Source organism: Sorghum bicolor, chromosome 10 (assembly GCF_000003195.3).
Source record: "Sorghum bicolor cultivar BTx623 chromosome 10, Sorghum_bicolor_NCBIv3, whole genome shotgun sequence".
NCBI lineage: Eukaryota > Viridiplantae > Streptophyta > Magnoliopsida > Poales > Poaceae > Sorghum > Sorghum bicolor.
In genome coordinates, this window is record NC_012879.2 from 48,178,216 (window position 1) to 48,202,878 (window position 24,663).

General features: G+C 40.4%; 3 protein-coding genes across 36 annotated transcripts; all 3 read right to left on the reverse strand.

Annotated features, from left to right (window-relative positions):
• Nucleotides 434-3,944, reverse strand: LOC110431247. Of its 22 annotated transcripts, none has more exons than XR_002448652.1 (6): nucleotides 2,396-3,944; nucleotides 2,106-2,184; nucleotides 1,265-1,432; nucleotides 1,142-1,174; nucleotides 830-913; nucleotides 434-725 (listed from the first exon to the last, which is right to left on the reverse strand). XR_002448652.1 is itself a non-coding variant. In XM_021450118.1 (5 exons), the coding sequence occupies exons 2-5, from the start codon at nucleotides 2,543-2,545 to the stop codon at nucleotides 811-813; spliced, it is 363 nt and encodes a 120-aa protein (XP_021305793.1). In that variant the 5' UTR covers nucleotides 3,388-3,944; the 3' UTR covers nucleotides 434-810. The 22 variants fall into 22 exon arrangements, 4 of the variants coding, with proteins under 4 accessions (XP_021305793.1, XP_021305792.1, XP_021305791.1 ...); XR_002448654.1 differs by having other exon boundaries at nucleotides 830-916; XR_002448656.1 differs by lacking the exon at nucleotides 1,265-1,432 and having other exon boundaries at nucleotides 830-916.
• On the reverse strand, nucleotides 8,907-15,258 carry LOC110431229. Of its 13 annotated transcripts, none has more exons than XM_021450027.1 (5): nucleotides 15,101-15,258; nucleotides 14,697-14,857; nucleotides 11,188-11,259; nucleotides 10,318-10,404; nucleotides 8,907-9,646 (listed from the first exon to the last, which is right to left on the reverse strand). In XM_021450027.1, exons 1-4 carry the CDS (start codon nucleotides 15,237-15,239, stop codon nucleotides 10,396-10,398), a joined length of 381 nt encoding a protein of 126 aa, XP_021305702.1. In that variant the 5' UTR covers nucleotides 15,240-15,258; the 3' UTR covers nucleotides 8,907-9,646; nucleotides 10,318-10,395. The 13 variants fall into 13 exon arrangements, 8 of the variants coding, with proteins under 8 accessions (XP_021305702.1, XP_021305699.1, XP_021305700.1 ...); XM_021450024.1 differs by having other exon boundaries at nucleotides 8,907-9,806; XM_021450025.1 differs by having other exon boundaries at nucleotides 10,314-10,404.
• On the reverse strand, nucleotides 16,207-21,320 carry LOC8061947 (ras-related protein RIC2). Its single transcript, XM_002438501.2, has 2 exons — nucleotides 20,874-21,320; nucleotides 16,207-16,913 (listed from the first exon to the last, which is right to left on the reverse strand). Exons 1-2 carry the CDS (start codon nucleotides 21,095-21,097, stop codon nucleotides 16,484-16,486), a joined length of 654 nt encoding a protein of 217 aa, XP_002438546.1. The 5' UTR covers nucleotides 21,098-21,320; the 3' UTR covers nucleotides 16,207-16,483.

Here is a 24,663-nt window from a genome sequence, read left to right on the forward strand (position 1 = left end):
CGTGCAAGAGAACTGTTTTAATCATCAAGACCATCTTCTATTCTCAGTTTTGTTTTAAAAATAATAAGGCTAGTTTGTCAAAAGGCCGTTTTGGTACACTGCAATCAAGAGACGGGGGCAAATTTGTTTCCAGAGGCCCATTTGCTAAAACCACCAGGAGGCCCAGATTATCCCCTGCTTCGGGGATGATGTTTTTTTGAACAGTAACTGGACTGGAAGAGACGATTTCGTTGAGCCATTGAAGAAAAGCCTAAGGCTCCGTGTGGAAAAAAAGATATCTTCATACAATTCCAACCTTTCCATCACATTTGTTTTTTTTTTTAGAATCGTTGCAAAGTCCACGCGCTCCAACTTGACGCTTGAGAAACCCAAGTTAGTACTGAATACTAGTAGCTGGCGCGCGCCCTCGCGCGCATGTTCGACTAACTTATGCTGGATAAAAGGTGAAGTTTTATTTAGTACATAGATTGTTATATGGGTAAAATCCATGGAAGGTTACATTTATATGGCATATATCGTAGATGGTATAGCGATAACGATGGGTAGTAATATTATACAATACAAGGAGGTTCTTAACTCGGTAGTCCACTAAATAAAGTAGAGACAAGGATGTCGTAACAGCTTGCTAAAATTGTGGAAGAGCGATTAGTAGTTGATGCTGCGGTCGGATTTACAGCCAGGTTCGTATTCAGTTGAGTTGCTTCTTGCCCAGTACCTGGTATCATCTGATAAGACATGATGATGTTATATGGATGTTAGTATGGGGTCGATTCAATCTCTGAAGCTCAGGAACTCATCTACATTTTTAAATTATGACCTTGAGAAGTACCTCTGAGATGGAAATTTTGTGACAACAGCTAGATCCTGCCAACTTTCACATAGCTTCTTTTGAGTTGTGCACAAAACTGGAACTCTTCTTATGTTTGCACCGGAGAAATAATCATATCAAGCTTTGGTAAATTTAAGCAGATAAAAAATGAAGTTATGCAGACAGTTGACTTCACTATCAGTAGTTGAATTACGTATGAACTATCAAATTCTAAACCAACAATTTCACGAGAAGCAAACAGGTAGAGGTGCACACGAAGGTTTTCTTAAATTTCTATTAGCACCAAGTTCATCATTGACGATTGAAACCTACCTGAGGTTGTCAAACCTGGTGGCCCTTTGAAACCTACAGTAATATAAAGTGAACCATGACCATTGATCCTCCAATGTTGAAACTATGAAATGAATAATTCATGTGATTATGCAAAGTAAATACCACCGGAGGTCTAAAACTACCATAATAGCTTCATGAGGCTTTTGGTGCTATAAAAAAGGTTCCTTTGTGGATGGTTAAAAAAATATATGAATTGCCGATGCACCCACACGGTCTTCTTTTCTTTAGAGGAGGTCCAGTATTGGTGCATATTCAAAATGGTTTATCAACCTGTCCCATATACATTATTTTGTTAGCTGAAAATGGTTCATAACCAGGTTCAGTCAGTAATATTAAAGTATTGGAACCAATCACTGAGCCAGTTTTCTCAAAATAACTGCTATATTCAAAACCCTTTGCCTTTGGCAGTTAGATGTTGCTAAATTAAGAAAAGTTACGGAATCCCAAACCGTACAACAACTAAAATGGAGTTTTTTTACAATATATGTAGAATGAATGACAAAAGCTTTCTGACTGTAACATATCTGGTGTTTCTTTTGCTAGGTCTGTCACCCCTGCATTCAGGCATGCATGCACTATGGTTTGGAATTTAGTACAACATTAAGTTTAAGAAATACTAAGGTATTACAGTCAGATATATGCCTGAATCTAAAAAAACTACAATGCCTCTGATTTTACGCAACAGCAAACAACTTGTAAAGAACATTCAAATAAAAGGTCAAACAACGTGATCCTGTGGCTCACTACACCTTAGGTCAGCTGTTAATAAATATAGCCCTGCACTCATACTCAATCCATGATACAGGCGTACATCTATATGCACCAGCAATGTACAATGTATTATTTCATTAAGCTAAAACAACTGTAAACATGTATGACTATGAAAAAAGGAATTTTCATAAGAAGGTTATGGTAGAGCGCACCCAAAAATAGTGTACTATACCAATTTTGACAGTTGTTGTGATTGGAAAAACCCTAAGGCGGTACCTCTGGATCTCCAGCTTGAACAAGGAAGGCATCAGCTGCATAAGAACCCACACGGTTCAGCAAAGGTTCACTGACCCCGTAAGCACAATAGGCCATTTAAAATAGTGAACATTGCAATGGTTAGATGGAGTGTAATGTCTTAGAAGAGGTGTAAATCAAATTGACGACTCTTGGAATGGAATGGTAGCTCCTTTCAGTAATCAAATGTAGCCTGCATCATGTGATGAACTCTGCATCATGACTTACTCTTTCGACTGAATTGAAGGCTCCAACACCAGCGACCTCGAGGCTATCGGTGATATCCTCTGATGGCTTTTGAGCTTCATGAATAGCTTGATTATGTATTGGTAATTCACCCAGACATACTGGGAAGTTCAGAGAGCAGAACAGAGACATCTGAAAGAACAGGTGCAACAGAAAAATCATAGGCCGATTAACCAAATGTTGTGGCAGCAGTGATTAATCCAACTAACAATGTAAGAGAAGGTGCACACTCTTTCTAGGTAAAGGAGTTTCTTTCCTGCAAGGTAGTAAGCAAAATTTGAGAGATGAGACAGATTAATCCAAAAATGGCATTGCCAAATTAGTAATTGTTTTGGGCTCTATCTTTCTAGAGGGTTGGGTAAATAATTATGGAGCAATAATTTATTTGAGACCAAAAATTTGAGCAGAAAGCATCTAATTGCATAACTCAAATTTAAACAATTAGTTTGACCGTTTGAGGAGGTTTGATGAACTAAATATGGATAACAATTAATTACCTAAGAAGCAAAGTATTGTGGTGTCAAAAATTCAACATATATGCAGGACAACACTCTAGGAGACAACATGTGGCATGCGCGGACTAAAAAACTACTTTCTTAGTCACATGATATCTAAAATTTCTCATCCAGGATGACCCCAATGCAGTGCAGATATTTATGTATTAATATAGATAGCCGCTTTGAGAAAAAAAAAACTTAGCCATATAGAGAAGCTGTAAGTGAAGAAAAATGTGGAAGCCACCAAGATTGTAGCATCACAGCAAATTAGGATGCTATTGAGCGCATGTGAACCCAATCTCGCTTATTGAGCTCATAGTTAGGTCTCTAGCACTATTCTTATGTTTCCCTAAATTAGTGCGAATATTTAAGGATAGAGGACACAAAAAAATGAATAAAAAGAGAGGCTATAGTATAGCTGGTTTACCTGAGGAACAAGGCAAATAGAGAGTCCTAGATAAAAAGATGAGAGGAAACCTGAGCGTAGGGTACATGGCCCACGCCGCTGTTCCAAAATCGAAGGTGACAACCACGGCCATCGCTAGTACGGCGGTGGCGGAGGCCTGCTCATGCTGGAGCTCTCGTGGTCATCGATGAGACTACCGCGCCCGAGCCCGGCACTGGACAGCGGTGTCCGCGAGCACGTAAACCTAGGGTTTCGAGGAGCCTGCCTCGGAGAACACCCGCGCCGCCAGCCACCGAAGGGCCCTGCTCGGAAAGCCCTGTTGATGCCCTGCCGTGGCCGGGGATGAGCGTCGACAGGTCACACAGGCGGTGCTCCGTCGTAGCCTGAGGACATCGTCGCGCCGCAAAGACGCCCCGCGGTCAGGTGGTGCCGCTGGGGCCCGGACTCCATGCCGCCACATCGGGGGAGAGGGAGAGGAAGGAAGGGGCGGCGGGAGCACAGATCGCCGGGGGAGGCGCGCCGTCGTGGCCGCCGCGTTGGGAGAGGCCGGCATGGGGAGACGGAGTGAGCGAGGGGTCGAGAGGAGGCCGTGGGTTGTCTTTTTTTTTTTTTGTCGAGATGAGGGGGAGGGGCTGGGACCAGATCAGGAGACAAAGACGAGCGTTTTTTTTCGTAAACAGTAACCGGGATGACGTGGCTATCGTGAGGCACCGGAGAATTCCCGAGCTATTATGTGTAGAAAATGACACGGTTTCTCAATTTGTCTATTTATTTATTTTAAGTCATATTATTAATATTTATAAATTCATGATAATTGAACAGTACTTCTGTTATAGAAAAAATCAAAACAACTTATAACTTTGAACGGATTGTCACACCCAAATTTAAGGATAAATTGAAGTACAATAAATCTCATGTGCGCCCCAGGAATACTCGCGCACACAAATCGACAACTTACAAGAGTATCATCACAAGTGTCTTACATAGCGAATAATACATCCACGAACATCAAAGTCTGGTAACAAGCGGAAATAAACTCATATCTAACTATAACTTGGTAGCTCCAATACAGGGACGACCAACTGGTGGATCGCCAACCTAGAAGTCCTCCGGGAATTTCTCATAGAAGCTGTCATCTATTACCCATCCGGGATTTTCATCAAAAAGAAATATAGAGACAAGCGTGAGTACATCTCGTACTCCGCAAGCATAACATAGGATTTTATGCGGCTCAAAAAGGTCAGACACTGGCTACTGCTGTTAGCATTTTAATTGGTCAATATTTTAATCCTATTTAATCATAAATTATGCTTAGATTCCAATTAACCCACATGTGTACATGATAATAACACTGTTAACCTTCACGGCTAACACCATCACCATCACGGTTAAACCACATTAATCATCACGATCAATGCGTCATATTTTCACAAGTCATTCCCAATACCATTCACACCCAACTATTCCGTAAGGGTCCAAGGCCGCTCATGTCCGAGAGCACGGCTAGTATACCAGTTTGATCAAACTCTGCGCAGAGATGTGCACTTTTCCCATAAGTCATGTTACCCATATGCCCGGAGTTTGCAAAACCCACTAACACTACCAAGGTGAGCGGATAGGAAACACTATGAAGCCTTCCATAGGCCTCGTCTAACCGGTTAGGGCTGCGAGGTTCCCTCAGCAGGCAGATATAGAGAAACCCTTTTCTATGGCACATTTCCATCACGGCTATACACATAGAAACAGAAATAGAAATAGAAGCAGTTCTATACCCAAAGTGGCAAGCTCCTCTTGCGCCCTTTCGGGTAACCTCTAACCAGCTAGATGAGATCCTACTACTGAACTAAAGTTAGAGCCATATAACAATCACGGTTGCACTGTATGTCCCGGATAGTCGCTTACAGAGAAGTCCTTACGGAGGGTCTAGGTCAACCTGACCGAAGTCAATTGCACCATAGCCCTTTTCCCATCATTTGTCATCATATTTAATAAAGTCAGAAGGACAGTGAAGTCTCAATTAATTAGATCACTAGCAAAGCTACTCATATGTAATCCACCCATAGGTGTCATAATTATATAGTCAGGTAGCTATGATGTCCTTAGGTTATCATAATTAGACATATGCAGATGCGTAATTAATTAGGTGAATAGGTGTACAAGGGAAACCCATGTTATACTTGCCTTCGGTGAAGGGAAGCTGTTGCTGGTCCTGCTGCTCCTTGGAGTAAAACGGATCACTCACGGTCACGTCACCGTCTACGTTCGATCGACATCACACAACAACACACATCCATGTTCCAAACATACAAGAAAACAATCCTTTAATTAGAACAGTACACCAGCAGATCAAAACAAAATAAAATGTTTAAAAACAGAACCTACGTTTTGCTATGATCACATAGATACGAAGATCACGAAAATCGGAACTAAAATGACCAAGTTACGAATTTACGGCGATTTCCTATAGCCATTTAATTAATTAAACCTAAACCTAAAAACAGAAAGTTGCAAACTGCAGTAACAGTGGTACTAACATGTAGAGAATTCAATTATGAATCTAACGCAATTCGAACGGGTCAAATCGGAGCTAAAACGAATATTTTATGGCCAAAACAATGCAGTGGCAAATCTATAATTAATTGGAAATCGAAAATGGAATTTAAATCATTTTTTAATCTGAATTTTGAGTTGACCGAGGACGGCGGGCAGAATTTGGAAAAAGGACGGGGTCTCTTTAGCAAATGTGACCCCGAAGGGGTATGGATCATCCAGGGTCGTTGATCTCGCGATGGACGGCCAGGATTAGAAGAAGGAAATAAGAGAGGGAAAAGGGAGGGCGCGGCCGCCGGAGAGGAGGAAGAGGGCGGCGGCGAGCAAGGTCGCCAAAGTAAGCCGTTCGGGCGCTACGGTGCACCATTTCACAAACCGATTGCCCCGGGAGAGAGAGGAGGGCGAGGGGAGTCTAGCACAGGGTAAAACGCGGCCGGGGGAAGTGGCTTGCACGGCGGCCGACGGTGGCGCCATGGCCGGCCCCGTCGGTGCTCATGGGAAGGCCACTAGAGGGCGCTAAAATCCATGGGAAAGGGTCGGGGAAGAAGAGGAAGGTGCAGCGCGCTCACCACGACGAGAAACGGGGGCAGAGGCGGCTCGAAACGCCCGGCGATGCGCGGTCGACGGCGGCGCTCCGGCGGCGGTTTCTTTGAGCGCTCAAGGACGAGAGCAGAGGCCAGGTGAGGGGGAAATGGGGAAGGGAGAGGGCAGCTCACGCGCGGGGCTCTTCAAAACGTCCGAGGCGTGGGGGAAAGAGGGGGAGCGGGGGGCTTACGGTTTCCAGCATTGGGAGAGAGGGAGGTGGCGGGGGCGGTTGAAGGAGAGGGATGACAGGCGGGCCCGGCCTGTCAGCGGGTGAGAGAGAGAGAGAGGGGAAGGGGAAGGAGGTGGCCGGCTGGGCCACGGCCCAGGAAGGAGAAAAGAGGGCGCGGGGGGAGCTGGGCCGAAACAGGCCGAAAGAAGAAGGGGGAGGGCAAAAGAAAGGTTTTTCTTTTTTTATTTTTCCAAAACAATTTTCAAACTCATTTTTAAAATGTAATTTGAATTCAAACTCTTTTGTTCAAAACCACACATCACAAAAAGAAAATGCACCAGCATGAATGCAACACAAAATGTTACTCTAAACTTATATTTAATTTTAATTTCTCCAAAAATTATTTACTTTTCCCATATTTTGGTGCTCACAAAAATTAAATAATTTAAACTCAATTCATCTATTTTAAAGGAATAAAATTTTGGGTGTTACACGGATGGAGTATGTTTGTATCAATCTTGTATATAATTATTAAAATTTATTAGTTCAATTATTGATCAAAGATTTTAAAGTTTAATGTGTCTTATAGAAAAATATAGACTGATGAAAGGTATATCCAGCAGGACATGCTTCTTTGTTCAACTAGTCCTTAGGCATCAACAGATCTATCCACGGAGGCCAGCAAAAAGGGTCGCAAAAGCAAACACGCAGAGCACATATGTCAACTTTATTCCAATCGACGAGCCCACCTTCAAAGGCCCAATTTGGAAGGGAGAATCCATGCAACCAAAATTACTAACACCTGTTTGAAGATTTTTTTTTAGAATTACACAATACAACGCATTCGCCTAAACACGCACGTATATTTACCCTTATAAACACACATACACCCTACCCCTATAAGCACTTCCGAAGGACTAAGCCGACAAATCTCGAACAAGTTTACCCTTAGGGAGATCACTAAAAGACCTCTATACAGATACCTTTAATGTTTCTAAAATTCATATAATGGCCTGTTTGGATACTTCCATTTAGTTGAATTGAAATATATTCTTTGTGGACCTAGCTATTTGGCTTGGAATACGATATTCTAGCACTTTGCAAAAGTTTAGATATTGGCCTGTGTAGATCCTATTGACCTCCACCTCTATTTGTGTTCTGCACCCACAAATACACAACGCCAACCTGTTGGATTTGTGCCTAGATTCAAATTTTTGGAATGGATCTCATTTCTAAGGATCTAAACGGGTTCTTAAGTACATTTTGGCAGGAAAATGGGGAAGCGAATTTCGGAACCGTAAAATGCCAAGTATTTTAGAACCAGTAAAGTAGACAAGAGTGTCAAGTATTTGGAAATGGATGTTATTAGGAACCAAAAAAAAAGTTGCATTGCCCATTGATAGTTCAGTAGTTCACTAATGCTTTTGCAAATATCCAGAGACTAGAACCTGTAGGAAAAGGCTTTCAGTCCAAGTATCCATTCAATCACAAAGATGCGCATCAAAGAAGCTAAAGGAGCCGTACCTTTTCAAGATTGAGATCTTATATTCTGTCCGACATGTGACGCGGCCATTCCGTAACCCAATGGCGCCTCTTCAGTCTTCATTCGGACATGATGATCAGAATATTGAAGATCTGCCATGCAACACACTTCGTGTCGACGAACTCTTTCATTTCGGACATGATGATCAGAATATTGAAGATCTGCCATTCTACGCTTTTATAAGCCATTTGACTTTGACAAGTTAAGCTTCTCTAAATTTCACCAAATTTATAAAATATACATTGACACCTACAATACTAAATACCAAATAAGTACACTCTCAGCACATACTGCATGTTGAATTGGATAAAACTAACTTGATGATGTAAATGCTCGTTAAAGTTAGAGAAGTTTCACTTAGACCAAAGCCAAAGCAATTTACAATTTGGAACTAACAGAGTAGAAGCGTAGCATAAAAAATTGTTATCAACAAAATTAATATAATTTAAGTAATTTGTTAGTATCCTTTACATGAGCCATTAATGGAATAATTTTTTAAAACACAAAATATAAATTTATTACTCATGTATGCATGTGTACTTAATAATCTATAGGAGAAAGTAAGACAAGATTTCAAGTTAAGCTTTTGCATACATGAGTAATAAGAATGAGTAAAATCTAGAATCTTTTGCATGTATTGTCTGAAAAGGAGAAAAACTATGCTAATAGTTTACTTCTTTTTAAAGCTTGCAGAAATCCTTATTTTTTCTCATAAAAAAAACTATGACTAATTCAAGACTAGATGGAATAGCAATTGAATATTAGGATTTTCATAAAAGCGCAAGTGTACGAACCCAAACAGGCACACATGCATTGGACAAAGCACACATAAGCAATACATTCTACCAACAATGATAACCGTGTTACTAAAATATTACAAATGTGGATTGCTGGGCAAATCTCCTTTGGCAGAGCAAACCGGATCCAGCAAAGTAAAATTCAATTACTCTGCCCAAGGAGAAATGGCCCGGTAATCCTCGACTCGCATATGCTTGCACACGGGAGACGGCAGTGCACTACGGCACTCTGCTTATTTGGCTTCCCTGATGACTGCCTTGTTGCATCCGAAGTTAGATCAATGCAGTATTTATATGCATAGAACTGTTGCTAGATTTGACAGCATGGCATGGAAGCTGGTATCAGCATATCCGCGTGATCTTCTCTTCTCTCTTTGCTTGTCAGCTGTGGTACTTGGCATATTTTTCAGATCAAAAGAAGCATATTTTTCCAGGCACCACTGGCATCTCCCTCATGCCGGAAGTATGCATTTGCAATAGTGAACATAGTGAGTGACTTACAATTGCTGTAATATGTCACACCAGTTTGTAGTACTTGCCATCTTCAGACGCTCAATGTATACAAAGGGTGGATGTTTCCCTCTTCTCCTTCTGTACTCGAACAACAAAAGCTCCTGTCATGCGCTCTTCATATGGTGGGATGCTATTGTGCCATTTTCTTGTCTATCTTGCTGATTTTCACTTCCCTGAAATTAATCGAATTTCAATCTATTCTCCTCACCATGGGATCTCTTTACAATTTGTAGCTGGTCTCCCGCATTCACCCTTGACTTATTATAGGTGAGATGGACATGTCATAATAATGATTCCCGCTGTATGCCATTTTCTTTTTACTCTGTGCAATTTCTAGTAAATACAGAAAATATGAATTTACAAATTATTAGTCAATAGTAGGTACTTCTTGACACAAAAAACTGAAAAAAGTAGTCAGCGATAACTGCTGGTTAACTTATAATAAACAAGAAAAAATTCAGCAAAAACAAATGGCAATTTAGGAACCAACGATTTAATAAAACATAAACTTGCTTTCTATATTTTTTAATAGATACAGAAATATGTATTACAAATTATTCAATGATATTTCTTGAGAGAGAAAAAAACTTAAAGAATGTAGTCAGCCATAACTGTTGGTTAGAACTTATAATTAACAAGACAGCAGAAACAGATGGCATATTTAGGGACCAGAGATTTAATTAGACATTAAGATTCAAGAAGTATATAAACGATTATCTCAGGATAGAATCCAAGATTTTATATATTTAAGTGTTACGCGGCCTTTCGACTCCCGCAGCAGCTCAAGTTGCAAGAGGTGCATCCTATCTAAAAACTTAAAAAGCTCATGGAATCAAATACCTACTGGATTCTTCAACTTAGGCTGCTTTGAACAGCACCAAATGAGTAGATCCAAGGGAATGTTCCATGACAAAGCATAGCATCAATGGGCCTTCATTGCATAAAACAAATACAATACAATCAGATTGTGCTTATTCAATGCATGTATTGATGTATATGTAATTAGGGGAGCAGACATATGAATTGACTGAAGAAGATGGTGGATCAGTGCATATGTTTTCCCATTACAAGCATGCAATTTCCAAGCTTTTCCAGACAGAATGAGCACTAGTTCTTTGGCACGATACAAATCTTGTTTTTGCAATGGCCAAAAAGTAGTTATTACTGGTTAGTACCATAGGTCCATAGGCACTTGTGTTCAAGTTCAAGCAATATAAATATGTCTCAACACACTCATAGTAGCAAGTTTGGCATCCAACAGAATTTGTAAAAGATATAGTATTAATTACTTTATAATTTTTCAATTTTAATCCACAAATGGATATATGAAGACAATAGCTATTAGCAATGAATTGCTACAATGAGAACTTTAGGTAACTCCATCAGTAATCCAGTAACCTGATTACAAGAAAGAAACGACCTAGAAACTAAAATAAGGTAACTTGACCAATCTAATAGAGACAGTAACCAGTTTGTACAAAATAACCAGATAGAGGATTTTGATTCTGGTAGTAATAGTCTAATAGATTATGGTTGGTCCCTAATGCAAAATGTATCATCTGTAGAAGTGGCTTATTTGGCATCAATCTTCTTTTCCAACAACAGTGACAGAGAATAAAATGGCTAAAAGAGCCCTATGCCTTTCAGGTGAGATGGCAAGAGGCCAAGAGAACAAGGGAGAGTAAAATAAAAAAGGTAGGGGGTAGAAGAATACCTCCTGAAAGGATTGTCCTGATTTGGAAGTATATCCAGAAGCATATCCAGATATTGCTTGCCTGTCTCGGCCCTATATATTTGCAATGGCAACATACAGAGCAAGGCAAGAAACAGAGTGAGCACAAAAAAGAATGAGGAGCAAATTAAAGAAGAGTGAAAGGACTTTCTCAAAAAACAAAACCAACAGAGATCAACGATGGCTATGCAGTGTTCAGGGTAAGAATCACAGTGCGGTTCTCCTCTGGCATGGAGGCCAACATAGCAGGCATTGGAGAATGCACAGCGCTATCGCCATCCCTGCCAAAGGAGAATTGCCCTGCCATTCGGTATAACCCTGGGTTCGTTCTCTTGCATCAGAGTGCTATTTGCAGGCAATGATGGGAATGGCTAATGCAATAAAAGGTATTGCATATGGATCCTGTTCAAGCACCTTTGTAAAAGACTATGTAGAGAATGCTTTTACCAGTATTGTGTAGTGCAAACCTAAAAGTCATAATGGGAGCAGTATTTCTTACTTAATGTTGTGCCTTAAAAAGCACATCATGCCAAACAAGTCAAGAATAAAGTGAATGAAAGGTAATTGTTCAAATAGAAGAAATAAACACCTCACTGACTAAAGAAGTTTTTTTATAGCCTACCTGTTTGATCATGTAGCCATCCATCTACTGAATAAATGAAGTTATAAACTAGTTCTCTTTTAAACAATCCTCTTTCCTTCATTGTAGGATCAGGTTATCAAGGTGCAGCAGAAGAGTATTTAGTATATACAATCATGTAATGCCATCCAATGATCCAACTAGTGAAATAATTTGGTGAGTATCTTTCATTCCTAGTTGCAAATGAGAAATGTTTATAAAGAAACAGTTGTGTAGAGTTGTTTTAGTCCTAGGTAACTCCAGGTGTGCAAGGCACCTTACAATAGTAGACAAGCTAAGAAGAGGTGAAGATAAGCAAACACATTCCTGGCATGTACCTAACTACCTATGATAGACAAACATAATCCAGCTACCGTGGCCCCATGTAAGGACCTACAAAATAAAGGGTCAATACTCTGATTGTTACAGCTATCCAGATAAGATTTGATGAATAAAATCATGAAATCAGATCATTATGTTTTCCCGATTCTTGAAAGTTTCACATAATTTGAAGCATCAAATTTTAAGCCGAATAATTAATAAACAATGAAGATCTAAACAGAATTGTTTATTTTAAGAAAAGCAGCAGCATAACAATTCAATGTGCCTTCTATAGCATGATACCTTCAACATTTTGTTAACAGTTTGACACTTTAACTAACTATGCTAGCTATGGATAATAGAATGAATAACCACTTTGCACATAGCAATCATACAAACAAAAGCGCAAATGCAATCAGGTCTATAATCAAACAGCCAATCTGCAAACTCTAAGGGTAACAAAATTCATGAACTTCAGTACAGCAGCCTGCTCCTTGTCTTCTAAGTGAGGGTAAGGTTCTTATTCTTCTTTCTCTTGCCGCTTCAATTTAGTCATGCCTGCTGACATGTTTGAGAGTTTGGAATTAGTGGAATGCACAGGTATTTCGGGCAGTTTTGCTTTGGCCACCCCAGCTAGTGGAGAAGATTAAAGAAGAGGCAAAGAGATTGTCGTTAGGCTTCTTGCTACCAGATCAAGCACGTTAGCTTAGCCCTCTGGCTTGATGTTTAGGCACCACTACCTCATGGTTACCCTCCTTGTAACCATTTGCATCAGCCTATTTCTTTCTCCTAGACCTCTCGGATGGTCTTTGTAATTGTAGTTGATAGTTTGGACTCTAGCTGTTTGTTCTCTTTGTTTAGTCGCACCTGTAAACTTTGCCTAGCGCCTCTTAGTGAAACACGTGCAATGCACATTCTTGAAAAAAGTAATAGAAAGATATGAAGCTCTCTTGGGTGTTCAAGAAAAAAATATTTATGAATTTCCTATTTGCAGAATCCGTGCACCATTTGTTTGGAGGGAACTCCATGAGGTTTGTAAGCACAGCTGAACAGCCTTGCACTCCTTTGTTTTTTTTGTTGAAAATAACACCTCACAGTAACTCATATCAACAGAAGAATAAAGTAATGACGAGATTTAATCACTCTCTCTAATGGATAATACACAAAGAAAATAATAAAAATATATATGTAGTTGGCTTAAGTTGATTGTTCACCATTAAGACAAGCATGAAACAATTGGGACTGTCAAACTGTACTTGCTCCTTCATAACTGGGAAAGGGCAAAAGGCAGAAAAAAACTCGGAGAAAAGGAAATCCTGGCTCTCCAGGAACATCAATTTTCTTTTCTGGGGCATGCAGAAGAGCTGTGTTATAGTACTAAATAAAACTGTGTATCCTGGTTCTTCAGGGACCTAAATTTCTCTAAACCCGATTTGATGTTTACTTTGGTGCTAATAGCTGGTACTCAGCATTCTTCCAGTTTTTTGAAGGCAATATTGATGTACAAATATGTTCTTAGAAAACAATATTGATGTAAAACCAAATGAACAAGTAACTTTCATGTTGACCTGTGGCCTCTCCATGTTTAAAGCTTTGAGGAAATATCTGCTTGAACTTTTTTTATCACTTCATCAACCATTTATTCTTATCTACAATTGCAGCACTAATGATAATAATAACAAGCAGTACATTATAATCTTATTTGTGTGTATCGAAGGACACCACCGATGTATTAGATTATGGAACAAATACTGGGATCAGAGGCAGGAGTTGGACACCTTAATGACTTTAGTGTAAAGACAGGAACATGCTTTGGTGATCCCATCACATCATCCTCAAATCAGCATAACCAATAACTACCAAACAGATTAAGTGTTCATTAATTTCTTATCAAAACCACGTTGCAGCCCAAATATTATAATCCTACATCTGCGGTCTGCGCACATTACCGACATACAAGGCACAAAGATAACCTGGATAGAGAAGATGTAAACATCTACAGGCGAAGTAAGATGTACTTGCATGCCACCAAATGTTGGTCGAAAATTGGCAGCCACTACCATTTCCTCCTCAATACAAACAAACACAAAGTTCATGAAAACTACTACTACTACTACTAGTAGTAGCACATTTGACCAACAGAATCTAATTGTGGTACTGTGTGTCTGTATATGCATCTGCTCAACTGCTGAAGATTGAAACATATGAACATCACAAGAACTTATATCCGGTGCACATAGCACACTATGACACTGAAAATGCTCTGGCTGGTATTGCAGAGATAATAGACCTCTTGAATGAAAAAGACACTCACAAAAAAAAAAAAAAAAAAAATTGGCAGGACCGATGTCTCCTAGCTAGGTTGGATATCTATCTCCATGAAATTTTTCTGTGCAGAATAGAAGCAAGAACGAATGGATCCTATGAGACAACTATTGCGGATTTGGGGTTGGATCTGCAATCGGGTCATAGGAGAGGACGAGAGGTCTACCGTTTCTTACCCACCCACCCGCCGAGAGGAGAGCAGAGCAGAGCGACGAATTTTGTGTACCTCCTGCGGCTCCGGAGAAGGGGAAATGCTGTCAGCCGCCAGGGCGCAAGCTGAAGGAATCACCGACTGACCGACCGAGCTTTCTACGGCGCCCTCGCCGCTCGCGCGCGGTTGGGGCCGTGTCAGTCCGAGACTGTTTCGAGTTCTTGCGCTACCTGACCCTGTCCCACACTCCGGGATTATCAGTGGTACTGGCCGGAAGACCCAATATGCACAGGCTAATGTATTACGAGACATCATCAGCTAAAAGCGTGCACTAAAAACCCCTAATAATACATGCAAGGAACTTACAGGATACACTTTGATACTAGGTCTCGAGGCGCTTGAATAATGTATGAGTAGATGTGGTTGTCTAAAGTCATACAGGAGGATAGAGATAAGCTTGTGTGATACGGTGCCCGTACCTGTGAGATAAAGGATGTCACAACATTGTGCCCAGAGACGACGGGAGAGCATGAAAGACTGACGGTCGCTGCAAGCCTGCAACCGTCTCGAAGCAGATTGCTCGCCAACCATCTCCAGGCACACTGCTACGGCGTGCATGCACTACATCACTGTAGGCTTATCAACGTCTTCCGGCATGGACTCAGATGACCATACTTGCTCATACATTATTCAAGCGTCTCGGGATCTGATGTCATAGTGTATGCCGTAGGCTCCTCATATGCATGATTAGGAGAGGCTCCTAATAGAATGCTTTGAGCTTATGTCTCATAATATATCTCTTTTTATGTATGTTAGGATATTTTTATTCTCCGTGTGGTCAGAAGGTCTTCCCGCCTGCCCATGTGTGTCCCCAGCCAGGTCCCCTAAGGCCCCGTTTAGATTAGAGATGAAAATTTTTTTTAGATGTCACACCGGATGTGTCGGAAGGATGTCGGGATGGATTTTTAGAAACTAATAAAAAAACAAATTACATAACTCGCCAGAAAACTACAATACAAATCTATTAAGCATAATTAATATATCATTAGTACATGTGGGTTACTGTAGCACTTAAGGCTAATCATGGAGTAACTAGGCTTAAAAGATTTATCTCGTAATTTTCAACCAAACTGTGTAATTAGTTTATTTTTTATGTACATTTAATGTTCCATACATGTGTCCAAAGATTCGATGGGATGGATGAAAAAATTTTGGATGGAGAACTAAACAGAGCCTAAAAACAGCGTAGTTTAGTGCTTGTCTGATCCGTGATCCCTGGACAACTGTTTGATCCTAGAACTAGAGTTAGAGCATGTTCGCTTATCTGCCAATGGTTCACCAGTGTTTTTCTTTAACAATAAATCAGCAAACAATACTTTCAATCATGGCTTTTCAGCCAAACAAACAAACAAGTTCAAAAATTTAGATAACAAATTAGTTGGCTAAAGTTTAGCCAATTAAAGTTTAGTGACTTTAGTCTGTTCCGCTTCGATATAAAGAGAGAGCCTTGGATTTCCCGAGAATTTTCAACACATGTACAGAAGTGAAATTACAAATCCACTCTACCTAGTATTGAATCTTCGAGAATTTAGAACTTGGTAAGCATGAAGCACCTTTCTATTTTGACCATTTCATAAGTTTGAGCATGGTAGCAGTGGATTCACAGCAAAGCCAATACCATGCCTCGGATACACAATACAATAATAGAAAGATCTAAACTGATCTAACCTTCAGTTTTTTCAGTTTGACAATAAACTCTCTAGGTAACATAGAAGCTGCTAATGCCACTACCAATTCTCAGTCGCTGGAATGCCATAACATAAGCTACATCACACAACTCCCAAAAAATACAGCAGAGCAGCTCAGCTAGAGCAGCAGCCACCCTTCTTCACTGCCGAAACATCATCCTTTATGTTGATCTTCTCACCCTTGCCAGGCCCAGATGCTGCATCTTCGCCCGCTTCAACTGCTCTCTTACTCACAATGCGGTAGATCTGGGTTAAGACCTCTGCAAATGCATTCTCGACGTTGGTGGACTCAAGTGCAGAGGTCTCCATGAAATACAATGATTCTCTCTCTGCGAATGCCTTTCCCTCGTCAGTTTGAACTGCTACAAGATGGCGGAGATCAGATTTGTTGCCAACCAGCATAACAACTATATTGGGATCTGTGTGGTCCCTCAACTCCTTCAGCCAACGCTCGACGTTCTCAAAAGTTGAGTGACGAGTGACATCATATACAAGCAACGCTCCAACAGCACCTCTGTAATATGCACTAGTAATAGCACGATATCTGCAGTAATATTGAATCAGAAATGCAGTGAGATAAGTAAATCAAAAGGATAGCAGATTCTGAATTGCAAGAAAATTCAGTTAGCTGAACACCAAATAGAATAACATTAATAGAACTGACCAAGTAAGTCAACAAACAAATGTGCAATCTTTCAGATTATCCAAAACTTTGCTCATCTGCAACATTCTTGTTTCTCCCACAGTGATGATTCAACTAAACTTTAGTCAGGTTTTGTCTGTTCAAAGAGGGTGTTGGTGTGTTGCTTATCTACAGGTCTGGGCAACATAATTGCAATTATAGGACTCCAAACATGTGTCTTCGCTGTTATATGATTTCTAACATCGACTTCGCTAAAGTAGGACTCAAAACATTGACACTTCGCTATATATGACATTTTGTGTTTTTAATCATATTTCTTATCTTAAATACTTGTATTTTGACATGACTTGACCTTTTTGCCCTCAAGACTTCAAAACACGTGTGCAGGCCTACTGCCCTGCTCTCATTTCTCTCCACCCCCAGTTCTCTGACCAGGGCGGCGCTCTCCGCCTGCGCCGTCGGGCGTCGGCCACCGTTGACCGCCGCACACCGACTGCCGCCCTCTGCTCTCCGCCGCGCCGACCCTCAAAATGTGCTAGTACTACTGCAAAACAAGGCGCTTGGAATATGTGCATTTCAAAAGGGCCCCTCTTTGGGCATGGTCCCAACCATCAATTCATTAGAGCAAGTACTGGCTCGATGAGTTGTACTTTGATCTGCTGCCGTTGCCGTCCACCCATTTTATTCCACGCCATTCTTCAACTCCCCACAAGCTTCTCTGTTTTTTGAACATCACAATCACATCAAGCGAGCGGGTTTGAAGGCATGCGAGCAGGAATTAAAGCAAGGAATTCCAATCCCAGTTCCCTGCAGGGCAGCAGCGACAAGCACCAGGTGCGGAACACAGCACCACAGCTGTCTCGCAGTCGCAGGCTCTCCCCCTCTCAGTCCTTCCCGAAGCACGCAGCGCGCTCCCTCTCTACAGAATCCCACTCCACGCATGCCGCCCAGCAGCAGGCGAGGCGGCGGTGCTGCTGCATGCTCGGCCAGCCAGGCCACAGGCAGTCAGGCTGCAGCCGGCCAGCAGCCCCTGCACACGTGTTTTGAAGTCTTGAGGGCAAAAGAATCAAGTCATATCAAAATACAAGCATTTGAGATAAGAAATATGATTAAAAGCACAAAATGTCATATATAACAAAGTGTCAATGTTTTGAGTCCTATTTTAGCGAAGTCGATGTTAGGAATCCTATAATAGCAAAGCCACATGTTTGGAGTCCTATAATAGCAAATATCTCGGCAACAAGATTGCCTTTATTTTGGTCACATGGTGGACAGGAAATCCAAGCCCTGTGTGTAGATCATATGCTGACAAAATAATTGAAAAGGCTTAAGATAATTTGCTAAACAATATATTAGAATAATCAAGCACCAATAAGACAATGACAATTACTCCACTTGAGATGGAAAGTATAAAATTCACTCCTAACAGAAACAACAGTGCTACTGCCAGAAAAAGTAATAACAAACTCCAGTTGAAGCACAAGGATACCCTTAGATCATTGTCAATTTTTATACAGAATGCTAATGAAAAACCGACAAGGACTTTTTTTTAACAAATACTAATACTGATAGATGTAGCACTAAACAAAAATCATTAGTAGCTCATTGACCACCCACTAGGCCATCATATTGTTAAATGGAATCCATCGCATCAAATTGCTTGTGTTTTAGTGGGATATTGATGGAAGGAACGTCGTAAGAGTTAGGTCAGTAGAGTATTACATGCAGGTTATTTCAGTTTATAAGCTCTTGTCTCATAAAATTGAAGTACCAACAATCGTTAAATAAGACATAATTGTTGACTCAGACTGGTCACTGTTGTTTTGTTTGAATAGACCTCCCTTGTTTCGATTGCTACATGCAAAGCTGCAGACTTTCTGTGTGCACCTGTTAAATCCTGTAGATTCAGCTCAGACTTTAGTGCTTGTGAACAAGTCACATGCAGCCGTGCAAAAAGTTAACAAGAGCTTCTGACAAACCCATGTCATCCCCACCCTTTAACATTCCCCTTATAATTTCCAATAGAAAATTTTTCTTCCTCACAGAAAGAAACAGCAGTACACACTCCTGTGTTATCATGGCTAATTTCTATGCTTATAAGTATCAAATCTCTTCGATGTACTTTGTGTGGATTCCTCATTTGTCCTAATTAATTTTTGTTGCATTAATAAATGCCACCAAATTGCTCTACAAAGTTGTCTAGACTTCTTATCAGCAGTACAGATTGCAAACAACACACGATCTATCTGCCCCCATAGAATCCACAACACACCCAAAACCAAAGAATTTAGTTCCACGGCACATAAATAGGATAAAAACCTAGAAAGGTGCTCAGAGATTACTGTACAATTCATTAGTTTAATATATTGGATATATCTTCATTTTGCCTTAATCAATTCAGTCATTTTTCGAAGATTAGGTGTTATTTTGGCAGCCTTTTCTATTGAAGTTTTGTCTTAACTAATTCTATGTCACTAATAAGCGCTAGTCAATACAATCTGTGGCGGATCATTTCCTTGTGTCACTAATAAGCGTTAAGCAATACAAACTGTGGCAGATCATTTCCTTAACACTCTTGAAGAAGAAAATTTATCTATAATACAAGGTGAATTACATCTTTATTATGTAAACAGTTGAGACAATAATATAAATGACATGGAAACATGATCAGCATATACAACAAAGACTTACTGCAAGTATGTAAGCAAATGACGAAAATTGCCAATCACAAGGATTAATCCCAATCATAGACATGTCTATTTAAATAACTGGCAGAAAAAACTAACAAGAAGTTTACAAAATGGTGGAATGAATAAAAGAAAAATGAAGCCAAAATTCTTCACTCTTCATTAATGTTGTGCGGTATGGAACAAGACGAATAGCCAAACTTTGGGCTTAGCGTAAGAAGGCAAATTATTTTGATGGGCAATAATAAAATGGAATGGGAATTTTAAGCTATGCTGTTCCAAAAGTAAGCATCAGTTCTAATTAGAGGTGACCATGTTCACAACTTGCTTATGACATATAAACCTATTTATAGCAGAGCCACGACTGAATTTTAGAAATAGAACAGTGTACAGAATATGGCCTTGTTTACTTCCCAAAAAATTTTGCAAAATTTTTCAGATTCCCTGTCACATCGAATCTTTAGACGTGTGCATGGAGTATTAAATATAGACGAAAATAAAAACTAATTGCATAGTTTGGTCGAAATTGACGAGGCGAATCTTTTGAGTCTAGTTAGTGTATGATTAGACAATATTTGTCAAATACAAACGAAAGTGCTACAGTACCTGTTTTGTAAAATTTTTTGGAACTAAACAAGGCCTATACCTATTTATAGCATCGTGTGTGTTTTACTGATTTGATGACTAAATTAACTGAACTGGCCAGGCGTGCTGCATGCATATAACAGAAAGGAAAATTAGCCGATCTGTCCGCCCAGGTCAAATCATTCATCTCCAGTCCACGCCACCTGCTGCGTACGAGAACCAGACTGCAGACGGTCTCATAAATTCGTTTGGGGGCAATAAAAGAATATCCTACCATCCTACAACTCTAGTCTACAATCGGATGCCTGCCTGCCTGCGTGCTGATTCGTCGCGTGTAATTCCATTCCAGGATCGGATCCAGAAATGGAACAGCACCAAACCCTACACTTCAAATGGTCATCAACAGCAGCACGCGACGCAATTCGGCAGCGAGATCCAAAGCGCAGAGCCCCACGCTTGCACGGCTGAAACGAGGATAAGCACGCTAACAGCAGCCGAGCCGAGACGGAGATCAGATCTACCACCAGTTTGCTTCCCGCGTCGGCGGCGGAGAGAGAAAGGAGCTGGAACGAGCTGGAACGAAACGTACCGTTCCTGGCCGGCTGTGTCCCAAATCTGGGCCTTGACGACCTTGCCGTCGACCTGGAGGGAGCGGGTGGCGAACTCGACGCCGATGGTGGACTTGGACTCGAGGCTGAACTCGTTGCGCGTGAAGCGGGAGAGCAGGTTGGACTTGCCGACGCCGGAGTCGCCGATCAGGACCACCTTGAAGAGGTAGTCGTAGTCGTCCTCCGCCCGGTAGCCCGCCGCCATTGCTAGTTGCTCCGCGCCGCTCCGAGTCCGGGGCCCTCTCTGCTCCTGCTCTCGTCGTGCCGATCTGGTTTTGGGGCGAGAGAGAGAAGAGTGGTGGTGGGGTGGGGGCGTGGGGAAAGGAAGGAAGAGGGAGGGGGGGAAACGGGAATGGAAAGGAAGGGGGCACGGGCACGGCAGCGAGCGCGCGGCGGGCGGTGCGGGGCGGTGCGGTGCGGTGCCGGTGCGGGCGCGTGCGCTGCGGCGGGTGGGGGATTTTGGTCGGGTGGGTTTCCGCTTTCTCACGCCACTGATAGCGGTAACCGAGCCGACGCCACGGCTAAAAAAAATGGAAAACGCGTCCTTGCTAGGTGAAAACGCGTCCTTGCCCCCAAAGTAAACTTCGATTTTTCTGAATTCAGACGCCAGTCAGGGCCGTGTTTAGTTTTTTATTATGGAAAAAATTTCAGGATATTATAGCACTTTTTCTTATTTGTAGTAATTATTGTCCAACCATAAATTAACTAGACTAAAAAGATTTATCTTGTAAATTCCGATCAAACTGTGCAATTAGTTTTTATGTTCGTTTATATTTAATATTTCATGTATGCCTCTAAAAATTCGATGTGACGGAGAATCTTAAAAAATTTTAAGTTTTTAGGTGAAGTAAACAAGGCCCCAGGTTGTCCAAATTTAGATGTTTGGTTTGGGTCGTTAAAATTTAACAGGTGTGGTAGTATTTTTGTTTTATTTTATAATTAGTATCTAATCATATTGTACCAATTATGCTCAAAAGATTTATCTTGTAGATTACTCTATAGCTATGTTTTTAATTTCGTAAATAGTCTATATTTAATATTTTATATATATGTTCAAACATTCGAACGGACAATAAACTTTAACTCGTGCAAGCAAAGTCATTTCTCTGAGGTCGAACGCATGAATTTCACACAAATCGCATATTTGATACGATTGGTTTGTACGAGTATCTTCAAAAAAGCGTAGCATAAAAAAACACCACGTTCTAATAAAAGAAATTAAAATATGTCGACACAATAGCAACATCTTCACTCCAACTACAAGCAATTTTAAAGTTTCCTAACAAAATTATAAATATACAAAGAAAACAAAGTGCTATTATAATAAGTCCTTTTCACTCCGTTTAATGTTTCCTTTAGAAAAGCTTTAGCAGGTACTCTCTGGTCTCTGCGTTGTAGACTAGGGTGGGCTAAGGCTTGACCACCTCAGAGCAACTCCAATAGATACGATATCCATGTTATCTAGTCTATTTTTATATTTTTAAAGTGAAAATTAAGGTCCAACACGTGTGCTATCTGGTTTGCTAAAATAGCAAGTTTGCTATTCCTAAACTTTCGCTTGTCATATATAGCATATCGTCCTCACTAGCTATCCTATACAAAGGCTGTTGTGGAACTCTATGCTTTGAGTGAGTTTTTTATTTTACACAATGGCTAAATCTTGTAGTTTAGAATATAATTTTACCTAGTCTCTTGGAGATGCTCTTAGGTAGCTGAACGGGCTCCTTGCTACTTACTTCTTCCGTCCCAAAAAGAGTGACGTTTTTTACTTTCAGACATCGTGTTTGACCGTTCGTCTTATTCAAATATTTGTGTAAATTAAAAATAAATAAATCATTAGTAAAGTATATCTAATGATAAAATAAGTCTTAACAAAAATATATAATATTTATATAAATTTTTCTAATAAGACAGATGGTCAAACAAGATGTCTGAAATTCTAAAACGATACTCTTTTTGGGACAGAGGGAGTACGCTTTATGCCCAAAGGCTCAGCACAAGGATACATATCCAATAGATAGGGCGTTGTCAAAGCTTCCATTGTTATACATGGGAAATCAAGAAGAGGCCGAGAGGAAAGTGCTCAAGGGGATTGCGCCGCGGTGTTGAGAAGAGATGAGAAGACTGAGGAGACGCCATTACTCCATGGTGGGGAGGTCGAAGCCACGCTCTGTGCACCAACATCACCCCCGATCGCATCCTAGGTCAGCCCCAACTCTCCTTCATTATACCTGTCCTGCCTCTTTTCCAAGCTAATGGATTTTGTCCTCCCTGAGCTGTAGGTGGTCGGTGTCCAACAAGGCAGAGCCAGCGACGAGCAGCACTAACATAAAGTTCCCAACCCAATACACAAAGTGTCGCCTGTTGTCATTGAACATCGCCTACAACTAATGTTGGCATTTGGGTGTTGCTTCTGATAATCTTAGTTTGCAATTTGAGAAAAAAATTAGAAATGGTATAGAGGTAGGAGATTGAGCCAACCAGGTATATTAACTGAATTGGTAAACAATCAGAAGAATTACGCCAACCTCGTTTAACTTTTACTCTACATTGTTCAAGATATCTCTTAAAGTAAGTCCTAGCTTTTCGCAAGATGATATCTTCTTCCTCTTTGAACAAAGGCAATCTTCTAGAGTTGATAGGTTTTCTAAAAGACAACAATGAAGAAGTCAGGAATACCTATGATCGAGTGGCTTAAATTCTAAGATGACTTTCCATGATATCCAAAAGGATCTTGCAAAGTGTTGTGCAAAAGAAATAACTAAAGCAATTTATGGAAGATATTAGTAGCCATTCTCTGTTCTCATTGATGAATCACGTAACATATCGGTAAAAGAGCAAATGGTTGTTGTTTTAAGGTTAGCAAGTAGCTAGTATATTGTGTTAGTTGTATCATAGTTGTGTAATTCTATTACAATATTCAGTTTTAATAATGTTTTGTTTAACTGGTGCACTGTTGCAGGTATGTGAATTCTAAAGGGAATGTGCATAGTTGAATGATTTCTTGCTCTTGTACAAAGACACTACAAACGAGTGCATCAAAGGAAGCATTGTTGGCGGTCCTTGATAGGCACAATTTATCAATTTCTCGGATATGATAGAGCTTCAACTATGAAAGATGAATTTAATAGGCAAAAAAAAGATTCTAGATGAAAATCATATGTGTTCAGCGTCCATTGTTTTACCATTACAGCTAGTTGTTGTTTCTATTGAAAATTGTTGCTCTTTTGTCAAAGATTATTTTTTAGTATATATCTTTGATTGTGACCACAAGAAGTATATCTTGCAAGAGAAGGGACAAACTAGTTGAAAATCAGCGCCAAATACTCTGCCATGTACTGAAACTGGTGAGGTACCTAAGGAATAGGCTTGAATTAAGAAATGTTGATGCTGACGTTGATGTTCAAATATTGTGAAAGAAAAACACTGAAAAGTACTATTAAAGTAGTGCAACAGAATAGGGCTAATTATCCTTGCTAGGCCTAGGGATACTAGATGAGGTTGACATCATGTTACTTTGGTTTGAGGCTTGAATCAAGAAACTGTCAAACCTTGTCATGTATGCTACTCATTTGATGTACTATATGTGCGACATGTTGATTACTACTCTGTCCATTCCAAGTAGAATATTTTAGAATGTCTGAGAGTAATAAATTAGTGGAGAAAAACATAGCAGCAGATGATGATGCTTCGACTTATTGTTCTGATGTTGATATTTTAGACCTAGAAAGCTTAAATTTAATCTGCTCTGAAATCTCGGAAGGGCTAGGT

Excerpts from the sequence above, each read along its gene's own strand:
- LOC8061947 (XM_002438501.2), bottom strand. The coding sequence starts at position 21,097 with ATGGCGGCGGGCTACCGGGCGGAGGACGACTACGACTACCTCTTCAAG. Across the intron at positions 16,914-20,873 it reads GACACAGCCGGCCAGGAACG|ATATCGTGCTATTACTAGTG; the intron begins GTACGTTTCGTT and ends ATATTACTGCAG.
- LOC110431229 (XM_021450022.1), bottom strand. The coding sequence starts at position 15,239 with ATGCACGCCGTAGCAGTGTGCCTGGAGATGGTTGGCGAGCAATCTGCT. Across the intron at positions 14,858-15,100 it reads TGACATCCTTTATCTCACAG|GGTCAGGTAGCGCAAGAACT; the intron begins GTACGGGCACCG and ends AGTGTGGGACAG. Across the intron at positions 10,405-11,187 it reads CAGGACAATCCTTTCAGGAG|GCCCATTGATGCTATGCTTT; the intron begins GTATTCTTCTAC and ends TATGCAATGAAG.
- LOC110431247 (XM_021450116.1), bottom strand. The coding sequence starts at position 2,575 with ATGATTTTTCTGTTGCACCTGTTCTTTCAGATGTCTCTGTTCTGCTCT. Across the intron at positions 1,175-2,105 it reads CACAACAACTGTCAAAATTG|GTTTCAAAGGGCCACCAGGT; the intron begins GTATAGTACACT and ends ATATTACTGTAG. Across the intron at positions 912-1,141 it reads ACCAGGTTTGACAACCTCAG|TTCCAGTTTTGTGCACAACT; the intron begins GTAGGTTTCAAT and ends ACATAAGAAGAG.